We start from the raw sequence: 22,282 nt of genomic DNA on the forward strand, positions 1-22,282 counted from the left end.
CTGTGCCTTAGAGCATGTACAGTGTAAAGAATAGTAATAAGACAAACACTAGTGTGCTCATCACAGAACTTAAGAAACAGAAGTCCTGTGTGTGTTTCCTTAATTTCATCTCCTCTCCCTTCTCTCCAAAGGGAACCTCTCTCCTGAAAAGGGAACCCTATCTTGAAACTTAGCAATTATTCACTTCCCTTATTTTAATAGTTTTATCACATATATATGTATCTCTGAGTAATTCTTACTTAGTTTTGTTCATTTCAAATTTTATTTAAATGGAATCATATTGTGTGTATTCTTCAGTTACCTGTATTTTGTTGTTGTCCAATATGGTTTTGCAATTCATTTTATTGCTGTATTATAGTATTCTATTGTATTCATATGCCGTAGCTTATCCGTTCTTTTACTATTGGACGACATTTCCAGTTTTTTATCATAATGAACAATGCTGATAAGGAAATACCCTGTATATGTGTGTGTGTTTGTGTATGAGTCCCCATTGGACAGTGGCTCTCAGCTAGGTGTAGTATTGCCCCTGCAGGTAAAGGGCATTTAGAAATTATGGAGAATTTCCCATTGTTATTGTACAGTGATTGTGAGGTACCGCTGGCATGTAGTAGGAAAGGGATGCCAGCTCTCCGGAAATGCACAGCACAGATTGTCCCACAAAAATGCCAACATTGACTTTTTCAGTAACAATACCCTACAATCGTTTAGAGTCACATTATTCTGTTTAGGGTATAGTAGTCCTCTCCCCTTATGTACAGGGATACATTCCCAGACCCCAGTAGATGCCTGAAAGCATGGCTAGTACTGAACCCTATATATGTGAATACAGTATGTTTTCTCCTGCACATGCTTACCTTTTTCCTTCATCAGCTCCCCAGGATTCAACTCTGTTGGAAGTGTGGCAGCAGCTTCTTCATTGGCAGCTACATCTCCAGTAATCCTTATGTTTTTCAGTTCACACCTATTCCTGAATATGTGTGACCATCTTTTACTTGCAGTAAATGGCTTGGTGTCATTCCTTTCAGGGGATCCAAAGCACTGAAGGCTCAGTGCTTTCTGGCTCAACACACCATCCATAAGAACATGCTTTCTGTTGGTCTTCCACCTACAAATTTCATGTTTTCCATCTTAACTAAGTATTTATCACCCATGGTGGCCATAACTTTTATAGTTTGAGGTGTGACAGCAAAACTAGTGTGAATTTCTCCCTTTTTCACAATTTCATTGATAGAAGATTTGTTCTTACTGTAGGTCTTAGCAAACTCAGTGTATAATTTTTTTTTCTTTCCTTATTAATTGGAGAACTTTAGCCTTTTTACTTAAAGGAAGTACTTTATGGCCTCTCTTTGGCATATCTGAATTGCCAGCATCATTATTCTTGTGCTTTTGGGCCATTATTAAGTAAAATAAAGTTTACTTGGACAAAAAGCACTGTGGTACCATGACAGTCTCTGTGACATCTGAGACCACTACTAAATGACTAACCTGCAGGGAACATGTACATCATGGACACGCTGGGCGAAGACATGGTTCGTGTGCCTGATGGGACAGAGCAGGGCCCTGTGAGATTTCATCACCCTACTCAGAGTGTCATGAAGTTTAAATTTTATGAATCGTTTGTTTCTGGAGTTTTCCACTTAGTTTTGGAACACAGTTGACTGCAGGTAGCAAACTGCAGAAAATGAAATTGCAGACCTGGGTGGACTACTATTTAACCCTGCTCGACTTTCCTAGATAACAGCACGTTATTTTCCACATTCGATGTGCTTCCACTGGGTTCCCAGAGTACTGATTACTTCCTTGCCAATGCTTGATATAATTAGACTTTTAAAATGTTACAAATCTGGTAATATGAAATGGTATCTCATTGTGTTCTCAGTTTTATTCATCAGATTTCTAATGAGGCTGATTATTTTTCCATCTGTTTATTTCTTTTTAAAAAGTATATTTTATTGATTATGCTATTACAGTTGTCCCAATTTTTTCTCCCTTTTATCTCCCTTGTCCCTGTACTCCCCACTTTCCAGCATTCCACCCCACCCCTTAGTTCATGTCCATGGGTTGCACATACAAGTTCTTTGACTTCTCCATTTCCTGTACTATTCTTAACCTACCCCTGTCCCCTATTTTGTGCCTACCTATTATGCTTCTTATTCCCTGTACCTTTTCTCCCCTTCTCTTCCTTTCTCCCTCCCCACCAATAACCCTCCCTGTGATCTCCATTTCTGTGATTCTGTTCCTGTTCTTTTTGTTAGTTTTTGTTTTTAGGTTCACTGGTTGATAATTGTGAGTTTGTCATTTTACTGTTCATAGTTTTTGATCTTTATTTTGATAAGTCCCTTTAACACTTCCTGTAATAGTGGCTTGGTGATGATGAACTCCTTTAGCTTCACCTTGTTTGGGAAGTACTTTATCTTCCCTTCCATTCTAAATGATAGCTTTGCTAGATACAGTAATCTTGGATGTAGGTCCTTGCCTTTCATGACTTTGAATACTTCTTTCCACCCACTTCTTGCCTGTAAGGTTTCTTTTGAGAAATCAGCTGACAGTCTTATGGGAACTCCTTTGTAGGTTACTGTCTCCTTTCCTCTTGCAGCTTTTAAGATTCTCTCCTTATCTTTAATTTTGGGTAATGTCGTTATGATGTGTCTTGGTGGGTTTCTTCTTGGATCCAACTTCTTTGAGACTCTCTGTGTGTCCTGGGCTTGTATGTGTAGTTCCTTCACCAGACTGGGGGGGTTTTCATTATTTGTTCAAATAAGTTTTCAGTATATGCTGTTTTTCTTCTCCTTCTGGCACCCTGATGGTTCGGATGTTGGAACGTTTAAGGTTGTCACAGAGGTTCCTCAACCTCTCCTTGTTTTTTTGAATTCTCGTTTCTTCATTCTGTTCTGGTTGGATATTTCTTTCTTTCTTTTGTTCCAAACCTTCTTTCCTTCCCTTCACTGTTGGTTCCCTGTATATTTTCTTTTATTTCACTTTGTATAACCTTCATTTCTTCCTTCATTTTGTGACCAAACTCAATCAATTCTGTGAGCATCCTGATTATACCAGTGTTTTGAACTCTGCATCTGATAGGTTGTCTGTCTCCTCGTTGCTTAGTTCTTTTCCTGGAGTTTTGATCTGTTCTTTCATTTGGGCCATATTTCTTTGTCTTGGTAGGCCTGTTATGTGGTAAGAGGTGGAGCCTTAGGTATTCGCCAGGGTGGGGCAACCATTTTTGCTACTCTGCTGCACTCTATGTGGGGGAGGGGTCAAAGGGAACAGTGCCACTTGCTCACTTGCTCATCTCCCACCCCACTTTCCGTCACTTCCCTCATGACCCACAAGTGGATTGTGCCATTTCAGGGGCTGATTCCTGGGTGAGTGGGCTTGTGTATCTTCTGTGAGGCTGGGAGTTTCTCCTGCCACTGCAACCCCCACAGGTTTTTACAGCCAGAGATTTTGAGACTTTCGTTTCCTGCGTTCTGGGACCCCAGGTTGCATTGTCTGTCTCACTCCCTAGTTATTCCTCCTGGCTTGTCCACACACCGATGTGGGAAATCCTGTCCACCAGCCACCGCCTTGCCCACCCAGTCAGCTACCTTCCCGGGTGTCCTCTGCCTCTTTTACCAGTTAGATAAAGGTTTCTTCTTTAACTCCTTGGTTGCCAGACTTTCGTGAAGTTTGATTTTCTGGCAGTTCAGGTTGCTTTTTGTTTTTAAATTAGTTGTTATCCTTCTTTTGGTTGTGCGAGGAAGCGAAGTGTTTCTACATAAGCCTCCATCTTGGCTGGCTGCCCATCTATTTTCTTTTTTTTTTCCCTAATGTTTGTTTATATATTTTTTACTTGTTTTTCAATGAGGCTATTTCTGTCTTTTTCTTAATGTCAGGACATACAAAAGTGTTGTTATTGACTTCCCTTTATAGTATTGATACTAATCTTTTGTTTAAATGTGTTAAAAGATCTTAAAGCAGTTTGTGGTTTATTAATTCTCTACATGCTCTTGATGGACAGAACAGCTATTTCATCAAAAGCATATATTCAAGTTTCAATATTTTTATATTTTAAGTTTTGCCTTTTACATTTAAGTACTTGATCTATCAGTATTTTGTTCATGTTGTGAGATACTCATTTTTATTTATTTGTTTTCTAATATGGAAGTGAGTTGATCTCTTTCAACTAATATACAATGTCAGTTTTATCATATATGAGGTTTCTATATACAAGGTGGGCCAAAAGTAGGTTTATAGTTATTTGTATGGGAAATAATAACAATAATTAATAAATAATACCAGAATAAACTCTGTGTTTAATGTACTCACAACTGTAAACCTATTTTTGCCCCACTCTGTATACCTAGCTCTCTATTCTGCTTGTTTTGTCCTTTAAATATCCCTGGTCAGTCCCACAGTGTCTTAATTACTGTAGCTTTGATAGGTCCTAGGGCAGGTCCCACTACTTGGTGGTTCTTAAGGAGTAAGTACTTGGCTATTCTTGCGCATTTGCCCTTCTTCAAGCTTGTGAAATTCCTAGAAAAGCCCTACTAGATGTTCCATCGAATCTACATATAAACTGGGGAGGAATGAAATCTTTGTGTAATTTATTTATAGGTGATATGGTATTTCTTAGGTAGAGATTTATATCATCAGAAAATAATAGCAGTTTTATTTCTTTTCAATTCTTAGATACCCTTTGCTTCCTCCTTTACTGAACTGGTTAGAATCACCATTATGATTTTGTTATGATAGCAAATATTTGTATCTTATTTCTGATTTTAGAGAGAATGATTTTTATGTTTTAACAACAAAGAAGATGTTATTGAGTATTTTTGACTCGCTTGCATGACTGGTAGTTGATATACTAGCTGTCAGCTAGCATTCCTTTCTAGTCTGGTGGTCTCTGAATAATCTGACTTCTTACCATGGGCTGGTTCCTCCAAAGGAAGCATCCCCAAAGCACTAAGTGGAAACTACCCAGCCATTTCTGTCCTAGCCTTGGACGTTACTCAGCATCACTTCTGTCGCATTCAGTTGGTTATAAGTGAGTTACCAGAGTTGGTCCAGTATCAAGGAGAGGAGACATAGACCCCCTCACCCACCTCTCAATGGCTGGGATGTTGAGAAATTTTGATCACGTTTTAAAATCTTCAAGCCTAGAATATGGAATTTTCATAAATGTTTTCCTGTATGTGCTTGAGAAGAATATACATGAGCGGGCAAAAGTAGGTTTACAGTTGTAAGTTTGCTAAACAGAGTTTATTCTTGTATTATTATTTGTTAATTATTATATTTTCCGTATGAACAACTGTAAACCTAGTTTTGCCCACCCCTGTATACTCTCATTGGTTACAAGGTTTTGTTTGTGTCTATTAATTGCAACTTCTCAGTTTTGTGATTGAAATCTGTATTTTCTCTCTGCTTACCTACTTGTTAACATGGGTTTTGTTGTTGTTTATCTGCTTAATTGAGAACTGGTGCTTTCTATATTTTGAAGCTAGTGTTAATAGGTGCATAGAAGTCTGGAATTATTTTAATCTTGTGGTTGAATTAAAACTTTTATCAGTATGCACTGATCTTTCCTCTCTTGGCAATATCTTCTGCTTTAAAGATTATTTTGTCTGGTTATAAATAACTGTACCATTTTTCTTTTGTTAAGATTTGCCTGGACATGTTTATGATTTATTTTCAACATCTCTGTGTCCTCATGTTTTAGGTATGTCTTATAAGGAGCATACAGGTGGGACTTTATATTTGATCTGGAAGTTTAATTCCTTTATATTGGTCATGATCACTGACCTATTTGCATTTTTGTTCTTCTATATATTTATCTTCTTTTTGAAATGCTTTTTCTGTTTTCTTTACCCTCCTCATGGCCTTTCTTTTTTAGTTAAGAACCCATCTCCTGTTCCATTTTTTTTAAACTTTACTAGTTTGAGAAGTTTCTTTATTTCTATTTTTATGCATATTCTGGAAATTTTGTCCTGCATATTTAACTTAAACTCTAATATTGATGTTTTTAATGAATTTCTGATTAATACAAGGTCCTTACAGTGCTTTGACTTCACTGCCATCCTGACTTATATGCCATTTTTGTCCAGTTCTAATTATGTCTGGGTTTAAATTTCTCAAATTAAACATATAGTCAGTGTTTATTTAGATTTACCCTCATGTTTAAAGTTTATTTTGCCTACCATTCTTTCCTAAGTCTTAGACATTTCTTCAAAAATAATTTTCCTTTTCCTGAAGTATATCCTTTACAAGTTAATTTACTGAGGGTCTCTTTATAAATAGTCAGTTTTGTGATGTTCAGAATGTCTGTTTTTCCATTGTTCTTGGAATCTTAGTTTTTTGGGGGTTAGACCCCTAGGTTGACAGTATTATTTGAAGATATTATTCAGATGATTTCTGTCATTGCTGTAGAGAAGTCTGCTGTCAGGCTAATTATCATCCCTTTGGAGATAATTAGTTTTTTCTGTCTGTCGATTTTTATGATATCTCCTTTGTCTTTAATGTTCTGTAGTTTCACTTTGACATATCTGAGTATGGATTTTTTTTTTTTAACTTGCTTTGGATTCATTGTAATTTTCTGAATCCTGTGTCTTCTTAAGTTTGTAAAATTCTCATTTGTTGCCTTTGAATATCACTATCCCCTAATTCTCTCCCTCCTTTCCTTTGGGAATCCCTTTAGAAATATAATGGACTTTAACTCGTCTCTTAACACTTCATATTTTCCATCTTTTTATCTTTCCATATTTCTATGCTACATTGTGGCCATTTTTCTCATACGTGCATTCTTAGTCAACAGTTTTCTTTTGAACCCCGTCTAGTCTGCTAAGTAACCCATCCACTGAATTTCTTATTTTGTTTCCAGTGTTTTTTATTTCTAAATGTTCTGTTTAGTTCCTTTCCATATCTGCTTTGTCAGTGTTGATAGGCTCTTTTTCCTTATAAGAATATTCCGTATTTCTCAGTTATTTTATTTCTTTATACACATATAACACATTTATTGTTATCTTTGTAATGTTAATATTTGCAGTCTTTGCAAGTATAATTCTGTTGTTTGCTTCATTGTCTCTCACTCACAGGACTTGTACAGCAACTTGTGGTTGTGAGCTTATTTTCCTTGGAGCATACTTGAGAAAAAAGTTGAGACCTGTGTTTAAAGTGCATTTTTCTAGAGACAGTTTGCATTTGCTTCTGCTAAGCGTCTGAAAGCCCTACTGTACTGGGACACTTTAAATTTTTGGTTTTGGGTTTTTCAGGCGAGACAGGTGATAACAATTTAATCCTCAAACCTGCCTGAATGTAGGCCTATAGTTGGGGATTCATAAGGGAAATTTGTTTTGGTTTCTTTTCCATTCGGCCAAGGATAAGGTAGGCATGACTTCCTTTAATCATTTTCCCCCTCTGTAGGACAAGGGCATTTTTTTCTACGTGCACAATGGTGAAGTCCCTTTCAGAGTTCTGGCTGTATGTCCTGTGCCCTGTACCTGCAGCCCATTGAAGCCTGGGTTTTAGGCAAATGCCAACTCCTGCATACTAGCTTTTCCCTCTGGATTCCTGCTTTCTCAGCATTTCTGGTCTCAGAGGAATTTCCTCACTTCCCTCCCAACTCAGAATTGAATTTTAAAAGATTTTTTTTCCAAAAATACTTGCTCTAGCAATTTTAGGAGTGCTGAACTGGGAGGAGTTTCCCTGAACATCAAGCCTGCTGTGTGTGGCTTTCAGTTGGTTTTTAAGCAACAAAGTGTATTATACTTCATTGTATAATATTTTATAACTTTTCCTCAGAGTTCCTTTTCTAAAGAATTGGATTATTAAATCTATTCTGTGAAATAGTTTTCAACTTAATGGACATAGGTTCTAATGGATTCCTGTCTCAGAGCCACAAAATAACATTATATTTTTATATCACATTTTAGGAATATTGAAAGTAATAATGAAATTCTGTTTACTTGGACCAATGAAGTTCATGGTCATCATTATTGGAAATTTCTTAATGTCTTTCAAAATGCAAAATTTACATTTTGTTTTATTTATTGATAAATAGACTTGAAGTTTAGAAATGTCATGATTAAGATAATTCTATATCTTTTTTTAACTTTTGGTTAGAGTCATACTCCTCTTTAAACAACTATAAAGTGAGAGTGAAAAGTTATCTCTTTTTTTTTTAACCGGCTGTCTAATCTGCCACTTCTCATAATTCCTAATTTGCTCTTTTTTTACTTTCTTAAAAAAACTTTGTGGTTAATGTTATAGCAATTTTGTTTGTTTATTTGTTTTTTTACTCTTCATTGCTTAGGAAAAACGTATTCCTTCTAGAAAAACAGGAATAGTTTAGAGTCCAACTTATTTTTTCTTTTTTCAGAGTTCTCTGGGTATAGAAATCAAACATTTTATTGAGTGGATTAATCAAGAATACATTATGTTGTATGCTTATTTTTCCCTAATTGATGAACGTGTGTGTGTGCGCATACATAATCTAACTGGTTAGCAGTATGTTTCTAGATATACTTAGTGTAGCAGATACTTCTACTAGTAATAGACAGTTTTCAACTTGTTCATGTTAAAAACCAAGTGACCTATTATTCTGTCTGTATTCTCCTAGGGTAATACTGAACAACCTGTCCAGACTAGCAAGATTGGACTTGGAAGGAGAGAGTATCAGAGTTTACAACACCGCCATCATTCTCAGCGTTCTAAGTGCCGTCCCCCTAAGGGCATGTATTTAACCCAGGAAGATGTGGTAGCTGTGTCCTGTAGTCCCAATGCCGCCAACACCATCCTGAGGCAACTGGACATGGAGTTGATCTCTTTAAAACGCCAGGTATTTTATAAAAATCATATTTTTAATGATTCTGTCCATTCTGCTTATCTACTTTACCTCAATAATCTCAATTTTTTGCAGATTTCTCAGTGACACATTTACATAAACTTCATTCTTTAAAATTTACCATGTTTACAAATTATGAGATAACTCTGCCTATTCTAGATTTGAATCCTAGCATTACTACCTGCTAGCTCTGGGTTGGGAAATAATAGAATCTCTCTACGCTTCAATTTTACGAGGGGGGATTGAAAAAACCAGAATTATCTTCTGAAGCGCAGGCCCCTTGTACAGGCTTTGCCTTCTAGGAACCCATCTGTATCAGCGTACCAGTGGGCATTGTTGCGAGGGACTGTGTTCAACTTCAGTGAGTTTTCTTTGAAGACTCTTTCAGCGCGCTCGCGCATTTCATGATGGGTGATTCACGAGCTCACCTGCCCACATCATGCTAAGGGTTCAGCAGTTTTTGTCCAAAAGGGGCATGAACCCCATACCCCATACTTCCAGTTCGTACGGTCTCACCCAGACTGATTTTTTGTTTGTTTCCCTGGATGAAAAACGTCCTTAGAGGGAAATGTTTTGCCAACATGGAAGAGGTGAAACCAAACAACAACAAAAAGCAGGAGCACTAAAAGGCATCAAAAGCTATGAGTTCAAAAACTGTTTTGAGCAATGGAAAAATCTTCCCAATAGGTGTATTGCCTCAGATGGAGAGTACTTGGAAGGTGACTGAAGTTTAAACTTGCAAGGATAAATACACCATTTTTTGTAAATAAATTTAGGGGTTTTTGTGGTCCCCCCTTGTGTATCTGTGAAATTGGGGACGATAATAATACTTTTCCTACAGGTTGTTGGGAATTATTTGAGGTGACACACAGATTGTTAAGCAGTATTTGGCATATTAGAAGGGTCAGTGATTAGTGCCCACTCTCTTCATTGTCATTATCACCAGTAGTAGTAGCAGCAGTAGTGCATCATCATCATAATCAGGTAGTGGTCGAATCAGGATTGGAGTCAGTAAACCTAGGTTCTAACCCTGGTTATACCATCTACTTCCTGTGTAACCTTAGGGGAGCTGCTCGACTTCTGTTAACTTCAGTTCCCTCATCCTGAAATGTGGGTAATAATATGATGGTAGGGAAGAATTAAACAAGGTATATATTGTAAGTGCTTGGAATAGTGCCTACTACATGGTAAGTACTCAGTGAATGGTTGTTGTTAGGTCTCTGGCCTTTCTCAGTGTGTTTTTCCCCTTTTTTGATTGTTTCTGTTGTTGTTTAACCCTTAGATCTAGTTACTCTTCTAAGGCTGTACTTTCTTGGTCTATATCAGCCAACATTACACTATATGCCAGGGATTGCTGAATCTACTTCTCAAGCTGTGACTTTTCTCCCAAGCTCTATAGCTATATTTCCAACTACCTGCTAGACATTTCACCTAACGCCCAAAAGATTTTTTTTTCTCTGTTTGCTTTCTGTTGAAACATCAGAATCATCTTTGATTTATTCCTTGCCATTATCACTGCCCCAACACACACAATCCACATGGTAACCAAGTTCTGTGAGTTTGGTCTCTGAAGTTTTCTTTAAATTCTTAATCCCATCACTACTCCTCTGTGCAGGCCCTTATCATATCTTGCCTGACAATAACTGTTGTGTTGATTCCCCTTACTCAGTGTGTAACATGGAATCCACACCAAGAATAAACACCTAATAAACATTTTTCATTCACCTTCATCATCATTATTTTTTTTTTTTAGAGTGGGGGAAGGGAGAGGAAAAGGGAGAGAAAAAAAACATCGATTGGTTGCTTCTTGTATGCACCCCAACCAGAAACCAAACCTGCAACCTAGGCATGTGGCCTGACTGGGAATTGAACCCATGACTTTTTGGTTTGCAGGATGATGCCCAACCAACTGAGCCACACTGGCCAGGGCAATTCTTATTGGAATAATTCTTATTTGACCAATACATTATGGGAATGAAAATATTGATGGATTTTAATTCCTGTGTTTAATATTTATCTTTGGTTATAAAAGACATTGTTAAAAGATATTCAAATACTGTGATTTGTGAACTGTGTCTATTAATCTAATAAATTATATGGATATGAATTGGTGTGTATATTATTTGGATGAGTGGAATATCACACCAAAAGTGTGATTAAAGTGTGGTAGGTGTTTATCCTCCTGAAATAAAATTGAAGAGAGTTTGGTACATATATCCTTTTCATTTATTGAGTACTTAGAAATTTTACCCAAGTACATGTTCTGATTCATATTTTGGGTTATTTTTGCTGAAGGTTCAGAATGCTAAGCAAGTAAACAGTGCACTTAAACAGAAAATGGAAGGTGGAATTGAAGAATTCAAACCTCCTGAGGTACGTTACTGAAAGATATATGTGATTAAATACGGTGAAACCTTGTTCTTTGCTCATATGTTAACATCTTTGAAGGTTTAAGGTTTTATAATATGGATAATTTGTTACATCTATTTTTTGTCATTTAGGCAGTCTTTTGAGGCTTGGCTAATGATTTAAATTAAATCATTTCTTTCCTGCCCTTAGCAATTCCTGTCAAGCAGCCTAATTAGGAAATATAGCTATATGAGTAAGCCCAGTGCATGGGAGACTGGGAGGTCACTGATGAGCAAGCCAGTACAGTTCTGGGTCTACAGTAGTGTTTGCTCAAAGCCCTTTTCTACTTGTATGAATTGGTGACACAGCAAGAAAAAGATCACCAAAAAGGAGCTCTCTTTAACAAATTTTAATTTTAATTTATGACATTTGTCTTTGGGCTCAGATTTCCAATTAGGATTTTAGTACGTGAACTTACATTCTTGTACTTACTTACATCCCCGAGAATATGAAATCTAAAAAACAAGATATACATTGACCATTTCTTCAAGTCTTGCTTATATTTCAACTGGAACTTAATGTTTTTTAATATTTGTGGTAATTATAGGAGTTAAACACCCATAAGCTCCAATCAAGTCTTTTTATAGAAACTTCTATTATAATATCTTTTCTCTCTCTCTCTCTTTTTAAAATTCCTATGTTATGTTTCATATCCTGGACTTGCCTTTCTATTTATGTAGTAGTCAAATAATTTTATTTGGTCCAAATGGGACATTGCCCTGAAGTCACAGGTTGACTGAAATATCTATAAATGACATATGTGAGAAGGGCCGGGGAGAGGTGGAAGAGTAGTGCTTCGGGACTGATGCGCCCTGTGCCGTCTTACTCACTGTAGTCTTCCAGAAGAAGGGGCCGTGAGGGAAGTTGTTGTTGTTTTGAATAATCTCTTTCAGGGCTAGGGAATGGGAAAAAATGAAATATTCCTAGACCAATATCATTGCAAACCCACAGGTATACTGACAAATATTGTTGATACTTATTTAAAAATAGTGTAATACCAAGAATACTGTTGTATTTTTTATATTATTACATCAAAAATTTATTGTACATTTTGTATTTAGATTATTTTAATTTCATATTTAATTATGCATTCAAAAAACTTAAAATGCTTATAATTTAAAAATATATTTAATAATTAAATTTAAAAATACACCTGGTATTGAAAACCTTATGGGATACCATGCAGATATGCCAATGTTTGAAAATTCAAAAACTTAGAAATTCCTAGGAAAATCTGTCTTTCCAAAATTATCTTTAAAAGAAAGAAAACCTGAATAATTTATAATCATTAAATAAAAATAAAGAAAAATTAACATTTTTCTCAGAGGAAAACACCAGGGCCAAACAATTTTATAAGAAAAGTCTCCCAAATTTTCAGGGAAATGATAATCCTAATCTCAAATTTTCCAGAAAATTGCAGGATAGCCTCACTCATTAACATTATATAAAATAAGACTTGAAAGTGTAACAGCACTTATAACTTGCCTATGTGCTACATCATTCGATGCTCCCAGAAATGCAGATGCAGAGGCTTGGCTAATGATTTTGGCTAGTGAAACAGATGCCCGTACTGCTATTTCCCATGAGGAAACGGGGGCTCAGAGGTTCACTGACTTGATCAAGGCGCCTGTCTCGTAAGTAGTGAGTCTCTGGCTGTGTTTCAGATTCTTGGAGTCCAGTTGAAGTCTTAGATTAATATCGTGCTGCCTCTTTTAGAGGTTTTCATGTAGCAGGAAAATTGTACAGTAGATTCTCCCATTTTAATGCAGTTATTAGGTTAGAAGTTACTGGACATTCATTACATCTTTTGGTTTATTGTAAAAACAAATCAAAATGAAACAACCACAATCTTAACATTCTATCATTTGGACATTGAAGTTTGAATATTACTTTGAGGTTGATTTATTGAGCTCATATGACTTGAAAATGCATATATGTTTTACCATCTAGAAAATGCCCAACATGTATTTATCATATTCCTATTGTTTTTCGGGGAGAACAACCTGGATAGATATACATATTCCAAAATACTAGATTAACAGTCATAGTAAAAGACCTTGAAAAAATCATGTAATCTATCTCCTTAACCGTTAGGTTAGGTATTACCTAACCTAAAGAATTTCTAACCTAAGGAATTTCATTAACTTTTGGAACAATAGGCTACTAAATGATGTAACTCAACTGGAAGTAAACAGTTACTAAGATGCTTTACTTATTCATTTGGTTGTGTTTGTTATTTTCATTCAGGGAAAAACTTGATGAAGAAAGTTCATACTTTGATAAATATATATAGATCGCTTGCCTCATTTAAGGTGCTGTGTTAGGTACGGTGGGAAGTGTATGTTTAGGAAAGGGGGACATGCAAAAATGAGGAAGAGATGGAGTTTTCCATCTGCTTTAAAAAAAAAAAAGAACTTGCAGGCTAGATGGTATAAGAGAAACTGATTAAAGTTACATGATAGATTTATAAGTGAAGTGTTAAGGAAAGCAAGTGGTCATTATTCATTCTGGCTAGGATCATGAGGGAATGCTTCCTAGAGGGGATGTTTCAGCTGAGGCTGAACGATAAGTAGGATTTGCACATACAAAAAGGACAGGCAGAGGGAATCATGAACAGTGGTTTGGGGTTGAGTAGTACATTCAAAATTTAATCCACTGGGAGAAAATAAAAGCATTTTTAAGAACCAGTCACCAGGTATTCCCTGAACACTTATTATGTGCTCATTATTGTGCTAATTACTGTTGAGAATACAATGGTAGTATAAATCAGTCTTTGCTCAAGTAGTCTGTTGTTTACTTAGGAAGGCAAACTTGGATTCACAGGACCAGTGAACACTATGTATGAGAGAGAGATTAACAAGGTAGAGTTGAACAGGGACTTCTTTATGGTGGAGAGCAGTGGGCAAGAGCCAAAGTATAAAAGTCTCTGTGAGAACTAAGAAGAAAGTCTGTCTTTTAAATTGAGTCACATGGAAAGACCCTATAGTTTCTTCAATATAGGAAGGATGTAATGAAAATTTTTAATTTTAGGGAAGTTATCCTGTCAGTGGTATACAGGATAATTTAGAAACTTTACAGCTGCTGAAATACCAATCATATGATCGATAAAGTAAATGGTAAAGGGGTGCCAGGTAAGGCCAGGCATTAGTTGTAGGGATGGACAGCAAGTGATAACTCCGAAGAACATTGCAAAGTAGGAACCAGTGTATCTCCTTGAAAGTGCGTGCCAGTGTTGGGAGTGGTGCCATGTTTGGTCATGCTCTCATTTGTTTGGGGCGGAGGTACGTAGGCGGGGGCAGGAGATTACTGAATCCAGGAAGGAAGAAATTTAGGAAGGAGTGCTCTTTGAAGCTAGAAATTTCTCCGTCTATGGGTGTTTTTATGCATAGGTTGAGTGACATTCTTTCATTATGGATGTTGGATGGAATCTTTGACACTGAGTAGAAGGTTTGACTTGGTGACCTTTTCTAACTCTTCCCACTCAGAGATAATGTAAACCTACTACTGACAAAAATGGGAAAAATATAAAGACAAATTAATTTATCAGGGAAAGAATACAGTAATGATGCTGAATACAAAAATAAACTGTGTTTTGTGTACTCACAAATGTAAACCTGCTTTGGGCCCACCTTTGTATTGGATTGTTTTATATTAACATTTTATTATTTTTAAAACAATGGTATTTCAGACTGGGGTTTGCTGTAGAAGAATACCACACAGTTTTAGATTCCTGGATACATTTTAGTTGTCCTTTCCGTAAGTTAAACAAATCTCTACTGAAGTTTCTTTGGTTTAAAAGAGAATATAAAAATCAGTAACTTAAAAGAATCCTATGTATTTAAAATATTTGACCCTTTTTCTTTTTCAGTCTGACCCCTCTTCCTCTGCTTCCATTTTGTCACACACAGACTGTTGAGTTCCATACAGTTTCAGCCCCCACTTCCCATTTTTCCACTGAAGATCTTTGAGAAGGTTAACATTGGTGCTAATGGCCAATTCCACAGCTCTAACTCCTCACTTCCTTTGCTTTTTTCTGAGTCCTGGACATAAATGAAATACCTCTCTTTTCTTTTAACTTTTGAGAGGTTATGTTCTTTTTTGTAACATATTATGCCCCCTTCTCAGCTTTAAATGTCCTTTCTATACGTAAATATAGGCATTCTCCAAGTTTTTATCCTGAGAATTCATTTCTTTCTCTTTTATTTGGAAATATCATACAATCGTGTCACTTGACTATATTAAAGTCACATCATATGTACATTTAAATGACACAAATTCAAAGATAAATATTCAGCCAAATAAAAAAGAGAATGTCTAGTCATAGCAAATGCAACAATGCTGGCAGTTCCGCCTGAGCTCCATTCACCGAGGATATGGCCCTGAGTGAGCAGTGACGAGGCTCAGAAGTGTGAATCCGCTATTCCTTTACTCAGTTATAGCTTCACCATGCCTTCTGTGTGAGTATCTCCTTGAACTGAGTGAGATTCTAGTATATAAATGCATATTTATATTTTTCATTCAGTACTCCCCTAACTCCAAGCCAAAGGTTTCATCTGGGATTGAACTAGTCCTGCGGTCCATTCCAGTGCTGGGGGAACACCCAGCTATGTGGGCTTGTGTGCCCGTCTCCAGGGCTGCCTTTGTAAGAACATTTCAAAAGTAAACTTGACAAAACAAAACTTTTTTAAATTCATAGGCCAATTTTAGACCCTCACATCTGAGTAAGATATGGCTCCATTATTTTCCCTTATGAACATTTTCCAGACCCGTAAAAATATGTTTGAATGGGTGAATATATGTAGCCCCAAGTGGAACCTGAGCTCCACCTGAATGTCCTGCCCAGTACCTCATTTTCAGTGTTTCCAAAGTTAAATCCGTCGTCTTAGCCTCACCTTCCAACCTCTCGCAGATCAGCATTTCTTAACTCCTTAAATGCTTAATGGCATCACCCTTCTCCCAGCTTTCTGGGTTCAAAGTCTTCTTCTGGTTAAAATCCTACCCCTCCCTCACTGCTCCCTCCTCACCCCCAAAATATGGCTTACTAAAGTTAGTGTGAATTCATCAATCTTGGTATTGACTGCCCTTCCAAAAGTGGTCCTTACCATAGTTTAGTTTAGTTTAGTTTAGTTTAGTTTAGTTTAGTTTAGTTTAGTTAAATACCACCAACTTTCCAGGCATATTTATCGCTTCTTCCTGGTGCAGATCCTAGTGTTCCCTGTTCAGGGTGTGCCTCCTCCTCCTCGTTCATTGCCTTTCAGAAACCTCTGTCACCTCCAGCCCTTCCAACTTTCCTTATTTTCCATTTCCATTCATTGTGACTTCCTCTGTCTTCTCTTTTGAGTCCCCATCTCCTGAGTTGCTTGTATGCCGGGAATAAATTTTCATAGTATACATTATTTCTCTTTCATATTTTGTTCCCTTTTCATTAATGATAATTCTTCCAGTTTCTGCCTTTGAGGTTTAACAAACATTAATTGATCAACTTCAACTTTGGTTTGCTCAGGCACTGTTCTAGATGTGTTTTACATATATTCTAAATTTAATCCTCAGAACAATTTGCAGCGTATTACAGGAGCTCCTCAGTATCCAAATGTTCGTTGATCTGAAGCATGCATGGAGAAGCAAAAGTTGCCATACAAGAAAATACTCACTAATAAACAGCACTTACAAAATTGGGCTCTGCTACTATCTGTCCTGTCCATCACTCCCAACATCCTACCGATCACTCTCGCTAATGCAGTGCAAGTGCAGACCAAAACAAAATGAAATTATAAACCTTGCAAAAGATGCAGAACTTCATGAAGTCTGTCACAGTACAAGAGAATGGCTTTAATGACTTGAAACATTGTTGACAGATGGGTATCTATCAAAATTAACAATTGAAGAAAGGATAATGACTCACAGATAAGTACTTCAAAAAAGAATAGTTTGATTACCAAAAACTGAGAGGCCCTTGAGAAAATTATTGAAGTCTTCAAAACAAAGATGACCCATTCTATGCTCGTGTTATAAATTTCAAAGCTGGGAAATGTTATATGCCATTGTATAATCACAGAAGATACGCCAAAAAAATAAAACGAAACATGTAAATGAAATCATTACTATTTGTGTAAGTGAAGTCATTACTATTTTTTTAATGAACTAATTTTCTTAAGGTTTAGTTTCACACTTTACATTAAATTGCAATCAATCCTTTATTTCTTTAACCATTTACTTTGAAATACTTGGGTCTGTTTTAAATATGTTCTAGTTCCAATTATTCTGGGTACCAGGGACCTCCTCCTGTCTATTGTGCCTTTCACAGCCAAGGTAATAGTCAGATTGCCCAGGTGTTACCTCAAATATTAGTTCCTACTCTGCTCTCTTTCACTCTTTGAGGGAATATATGTTTAAATTTTCTAGTTTTTCCTCTATCATCTTTTTATTTGTTTCTTTTCACTTTTTTAGCCTTAGTTTACCCTTTCCTCATTACTGCTTCTGTATGTCCTGTTCCTTCTCTTTCTCTTTGCCTTTTTACTGTTGTTCCCTTACCTCATCACCAATATCCTAACCTTGAAGATCACCCACCGTCTTTGCCTAGCCTGCCTTGCTGTCCTGTTTCAGTCTCATCGTCTGGAAATCAGTGCTTTGTGTTTTAGGATTTTCCTTCCCTTACTCGAAGTCCTGTCTGACTTCTTTCTTCTCTAATAATGTTTAAAAATTTTGAATTAGTAAAATAAGACCTTAACACCCCTTCTCAAACGATGCCTTTCTTTCTGTCCTGCCCAGCATATCCAACTATAACATGAGGCCACTTCATCTGGGCATTTTCTACTGCAAACCTCTGTCGGCTGCTGTACTTATTTCTGTTCCTTCATTTACTGCCAAGGTCCTTGATTACTCATCAGTGGGTGTACACTAATGAAATTTGATCAGATGTTTAATATTGTAATATTGCCATAATAAAAATCCTAAGCTTAGGATTTTTTTTGAAACAAAAATATTGAGAGGAATATGGGAGGCCTTGAGGGAGAAATATTCTTGTAGTGGGTAACTTTCTGCTTCAGAGATTTGAAGACATATTTTAGGGTTTAGGTCTGATGTCTGATGAAATTACAGTTCTGTGTTAATTTATACACCACTATTTTCGGTAGGGTAAAGTTAGGCATAATCTAAATGTGAAGAGAAGAGATTTTAAAAAGAGTCCTAGGCCCTAAAGAAAGTAAAGTCTCACATATGTTTAAAATGACGCTAAAGCTAACCTGTACAGTAGATGACAGGAACACTGTAGTTGGAAAATGGATGATTAATAGATTTTCTCAGTTTTAACGTCTGTGACTAGATAGTATCTGTGAATGTTGTTCATTCTCCCAAATTGGTGCATTTCTCTTTTTTTGTGTGGGAGTAAAAGGTAACTAATATATTATTTAATCCTTATAAAAATTGAATCTTTGAAATCAGAGTTTTAGTAATCTCATGTCTGTGATTTGGTGAAAAGTTAAAAAAATAAGCACTTTGGAAAAATGTCTGTCTTCATATCCTCATTAGGAAACTTCTCTTTAATTTTGTAGTCAAATCAGAAAATTAATGCCCGTTGGACCACAGAGGAGCAGCTTCTAGCAGTGCAAGGTATATTAAAGATAAGCAGTTCTTGTTGTTAATCATTATTTAACTTGTCATGAAAGGCGACTACCATAGTTCTTCCCTGCCTTTAGAAATGGGTCGAGAAAGGGCTCTTGTGTTCACCACAAAGTCCTCGTGACTAGGAATTCTGTTTTCTACTTGTGAATTTGAGATACTGAGCCTATGTGCATTTTGAGTCTATACAGCACGTTAACTCATTCTCAGAACTAAATTAAGTGACGCTGATGACAAGCTTGCACAAGTTACATGGTCTCTCTGCCCCTGTTCCGGTGTCCCTGCGGTGGGGTTCATTCTCACCGTGTCAGTCTTTGATAGCGCACGGTAAAAGCTTGAATAAACCAGTATGTGTTTCTCGTCGCGCTATATAATAGTGTTTCTCTATTTGGTAAATGTCAGGTATTGAAAATACTAATGGTGTGCTTAATTTTCAGTGTATTATAACTTAAGGTATGTGCCCCTGAATGCTTAGAAACCTGACTTTAAAATATAGAGATATTACGAAAGAGAGGCTTAAGAGAGATATCCAAAAATATACATATAGTATTTTAAATGCACCATTTATGAGAATGCTTTGTTGAATTACATGGAAGAACATATTTTGTTTGAGAAATACTTTGGGGCAAATTGGGAGCATTATAAACTTGGATTTTCTCATGCTTGAATGACTTAAAGAAGGGCAAATTGTGTATTTTCATTCAATGTTGTAGTTTATTCTCTCCCTTCAAGATAAACTGTCTGCAGGGCTGATCGTACAACTTTGAATCTGGTCTAGGATTTGCACTTTCCCGGCTGAGCCCTCTGTTGTCGAGCACTGATAGCTCCTTCATCTGGGTTACCTGCTGTAAGAGAATGGGGCCCCAGTGAGATATATAAGTATGCCTTCAAGAATATCTCCAAGTATTCAAACAGAACATACCTAACTCAGAAATGCTGTGCAAGCACCTCTCGGATGTGAGAATAATGTAATAAAAGATTGATTAATACATGGCTCTGCAATTTGGATTTGAGTGGGTAAGAATTACCCAGCCAGGGTGATTTGAAAATGTCACAGGATAGTGCTCACAGAATGATGTCAGCCTTCTCTTCGGCCTGCAAAGCACAACACAGTCATTTCATAAATACTAATACTTGATCCTGTGGGCACAGGGCACTGGATATGCATCAAGCACATGCGTAATTGTAGAGCTAAGTTTCTGAATGAGTTGGAACGAAGTTTAGTTAGTAATAGCTGTTTTAAAATTACAAACGGGCGATTTTAATTTTTGATAAGAAAGTTAGTATTTTTAATGGCTTCAGATTCTTTTAGAAGTATGACTCATAGCTATAACAGTTTTTTGAGTAGGCATGCTTTTATTGACATAAAGCCTGTGTTTCCCTCCATCGCAGTCTGTAGCCTATAGAATTTAACCCTGGTTTCCAGTATTCAGTTGCTTAAAGGTTAGTATATTAATTCTATACTCTAGTGTAAGAAACATCCCAGTGAAAGGATTTTCTGAAGAGAGTCATCTAGGAAAGTCTGGACTAATATTTTTCTAGACAGCACTCAGGATTTGCTGCTGTTCCTAACAGCACTCCCTGAAGTGATAGGGTCCATTGAATCTTACAGCTGGGTTGTGTGTTAGGCAAAGCTGCATTCCAGGGAAGGGACAGTCGCAAGATTTACATACATAGTGTGGGGTACATATGTGGGCATTATCTGAGCTTATAAATATTAAGAGTGGAGCATTTATAGATATCAAACATTTCCTCTCTACTGAGATATCTTCAGTATTCTTATTCATGTCTTAAAAGTCATGTTAAATGAATTACACTAATGCAGCAATTTATACAGAAATGTGTGTTTTGGGGATTTCAAAAGTACTTAATGTGTTAATGTCTTTGTTTTTATTTATTTTACTCTTTAGTGGAATTTTTGTTTTTACTTTTTTTGTTGTTGGGTTTTTGTTATTATTATTGTTATATTGAATAAAACAATATAAAGCTATTTGTGTCCAAAAGAGTTATTTGAAGAATTACTAAGTGCCATTTTTGTTCACGTGCACACACATTTATGTAATGCTCAGAAGTGTGTCTTATAAATAATATTATATAGTAACGTCATCTGTACCTGAGTCTCAGTGTGGTTAAGGTACATAATTGCAGTTTTTATTTTAACATGTATGGTTGGCTATCAAGAAATATTTATCTTAGCAGGCAATTGTTTTTTGTCTTTTATTTTTTTTTAATCTTTATAATAAACCTTTATATGATATTATTCTTATGGCCATTTTAGTTTTGCAAAGCAATAAATCATTTATATTTTGATAGTAACATATTTTAATTTATATAGCACTTTATATTTAAGACATTTTACATATATATTCTGATTGGCCACTCATTTGTTAAATACTTTATTTTATCTTGCTCATAGTTGACTATTACAGTGACCTGAAGAAATACTGACTCTAGTGTCACTAGTGAGATTTATAACTCTACTACTAAATAAACTTTTGTTATGACTCTTTTAAAGCCAAGTCAGTATATTAAGATAATATCCTAGAGCCTAAATATGTATTTCCCACTTGACTTGCCATCAGTCATATTGTTGTTAACTAAATACTAATGATTTAAATAACAAACATTTAAATGAATATTATTTTAATAATATTTAAATTAATAAATCATACTCCCCTTTTCTCCCTTATTTAGAAGGGGGAAAAGTCATCTTCAGACTAGATAGGAATGCTGTTTATCTTTGTGTAATCTATCACTTTATTATGTCAGTTTTAGTTCTAGTTATATTATAACTTCAGTAACTTCCTTCAGGAGTCCCCCAGGTATTTTATAAATGCTGACAATTTAATCCTCTTAAAATACTTGCCAAGAATGCTTTTGTAGCCCTGGTCAGAATGGCTCAGTTGGTTGGGTGTTGTCCTGCAAACCAAAAGGTCATGGGTTCTACTCCTAGTCAGGGCACGTGCCTAGGTTATAGGGTCTGTCCCTGTTTGGGGTGTCTACGAAAGGCAACCAATCAATGTTTCTCTCCTTCTCTTCCTCACTCACTTAAAAAAAAAAAAAAAGCTATTTCTACAACTTCTATAATCTGTTCCAGCCTTAAGTATCTAAATTTTCTGTTATTAATAGATTAGTTAACAGTGATACCAATGAGTCTTCACATATTTGTGTTAATGGTGAAATATCCCCATTCGTAGTTTATGTCATATAAGTATTTTTTCTAATCTATAGTCCTTTTAGAAATTATTCTAAAATCAATCTTGATATTCATATGATAAAAATTTCTTATTTTGCAAAAATTAAGAAAGGAATTAGATTCTAGGTGGGTTTTTTCCCTGTAAAATAAACCAACTGTTAGCTGTGTTTAAAAACAACATTTAAATGATAGTATAAAACATTTGCTCTTTGACGTCATATAGGCAGAAGCATGGTATACAG

At 36.1% G+C, this 22,282-nt stretch overlaps 1 protein-coding gene across 4 annotated transcripts in view; it reads left to right on the forward strand.

Moving 5' to 3' along the window:
• Positions 1–22,282, forward strand: part of RCOR3 (REST corepressor 3) — a 51,468-nt gene that overhangs the window by 21,481 nt on the left and 7,705 nt on the right. For 3 of the 4 annotated variants that reach the window (XM_024552306.4, XM_024552314.4, XM_024552336.4), the window contains exons 8-10: positions 8,594–8,812; positions 11,114–11,191; positions 18,778–18,835. In XM_024552306.4, the coding sequence (XP_024408074.1) occupies positions 8,594–8,812; positions 11,114–11,191; positions 18,778–18,835 (355 nt within the window). The remainder of the gene's footprint in view (positions 1–8,593; positions 8,813–11,113; positions 11,192–18,777; positions 18,836–22,282) is intronic. The other variant, XM_024552330.4, reaches the window with a different exon arrangement.

Source organism: Desmodus rotundus, chromosome 12 (assembly GCF_022682495.2).
Source record: "Desmodus rotundus isolate HL8 chromosome 12, HLdesRot8A.1, whole genome shotgun sequence".
Lineage (NCBI taxonomy): Eukaryota > Metazoa > Chordata > Mammalia > Chiroptera > Phyllostomidae > Desmodus > Desmodus rotundus.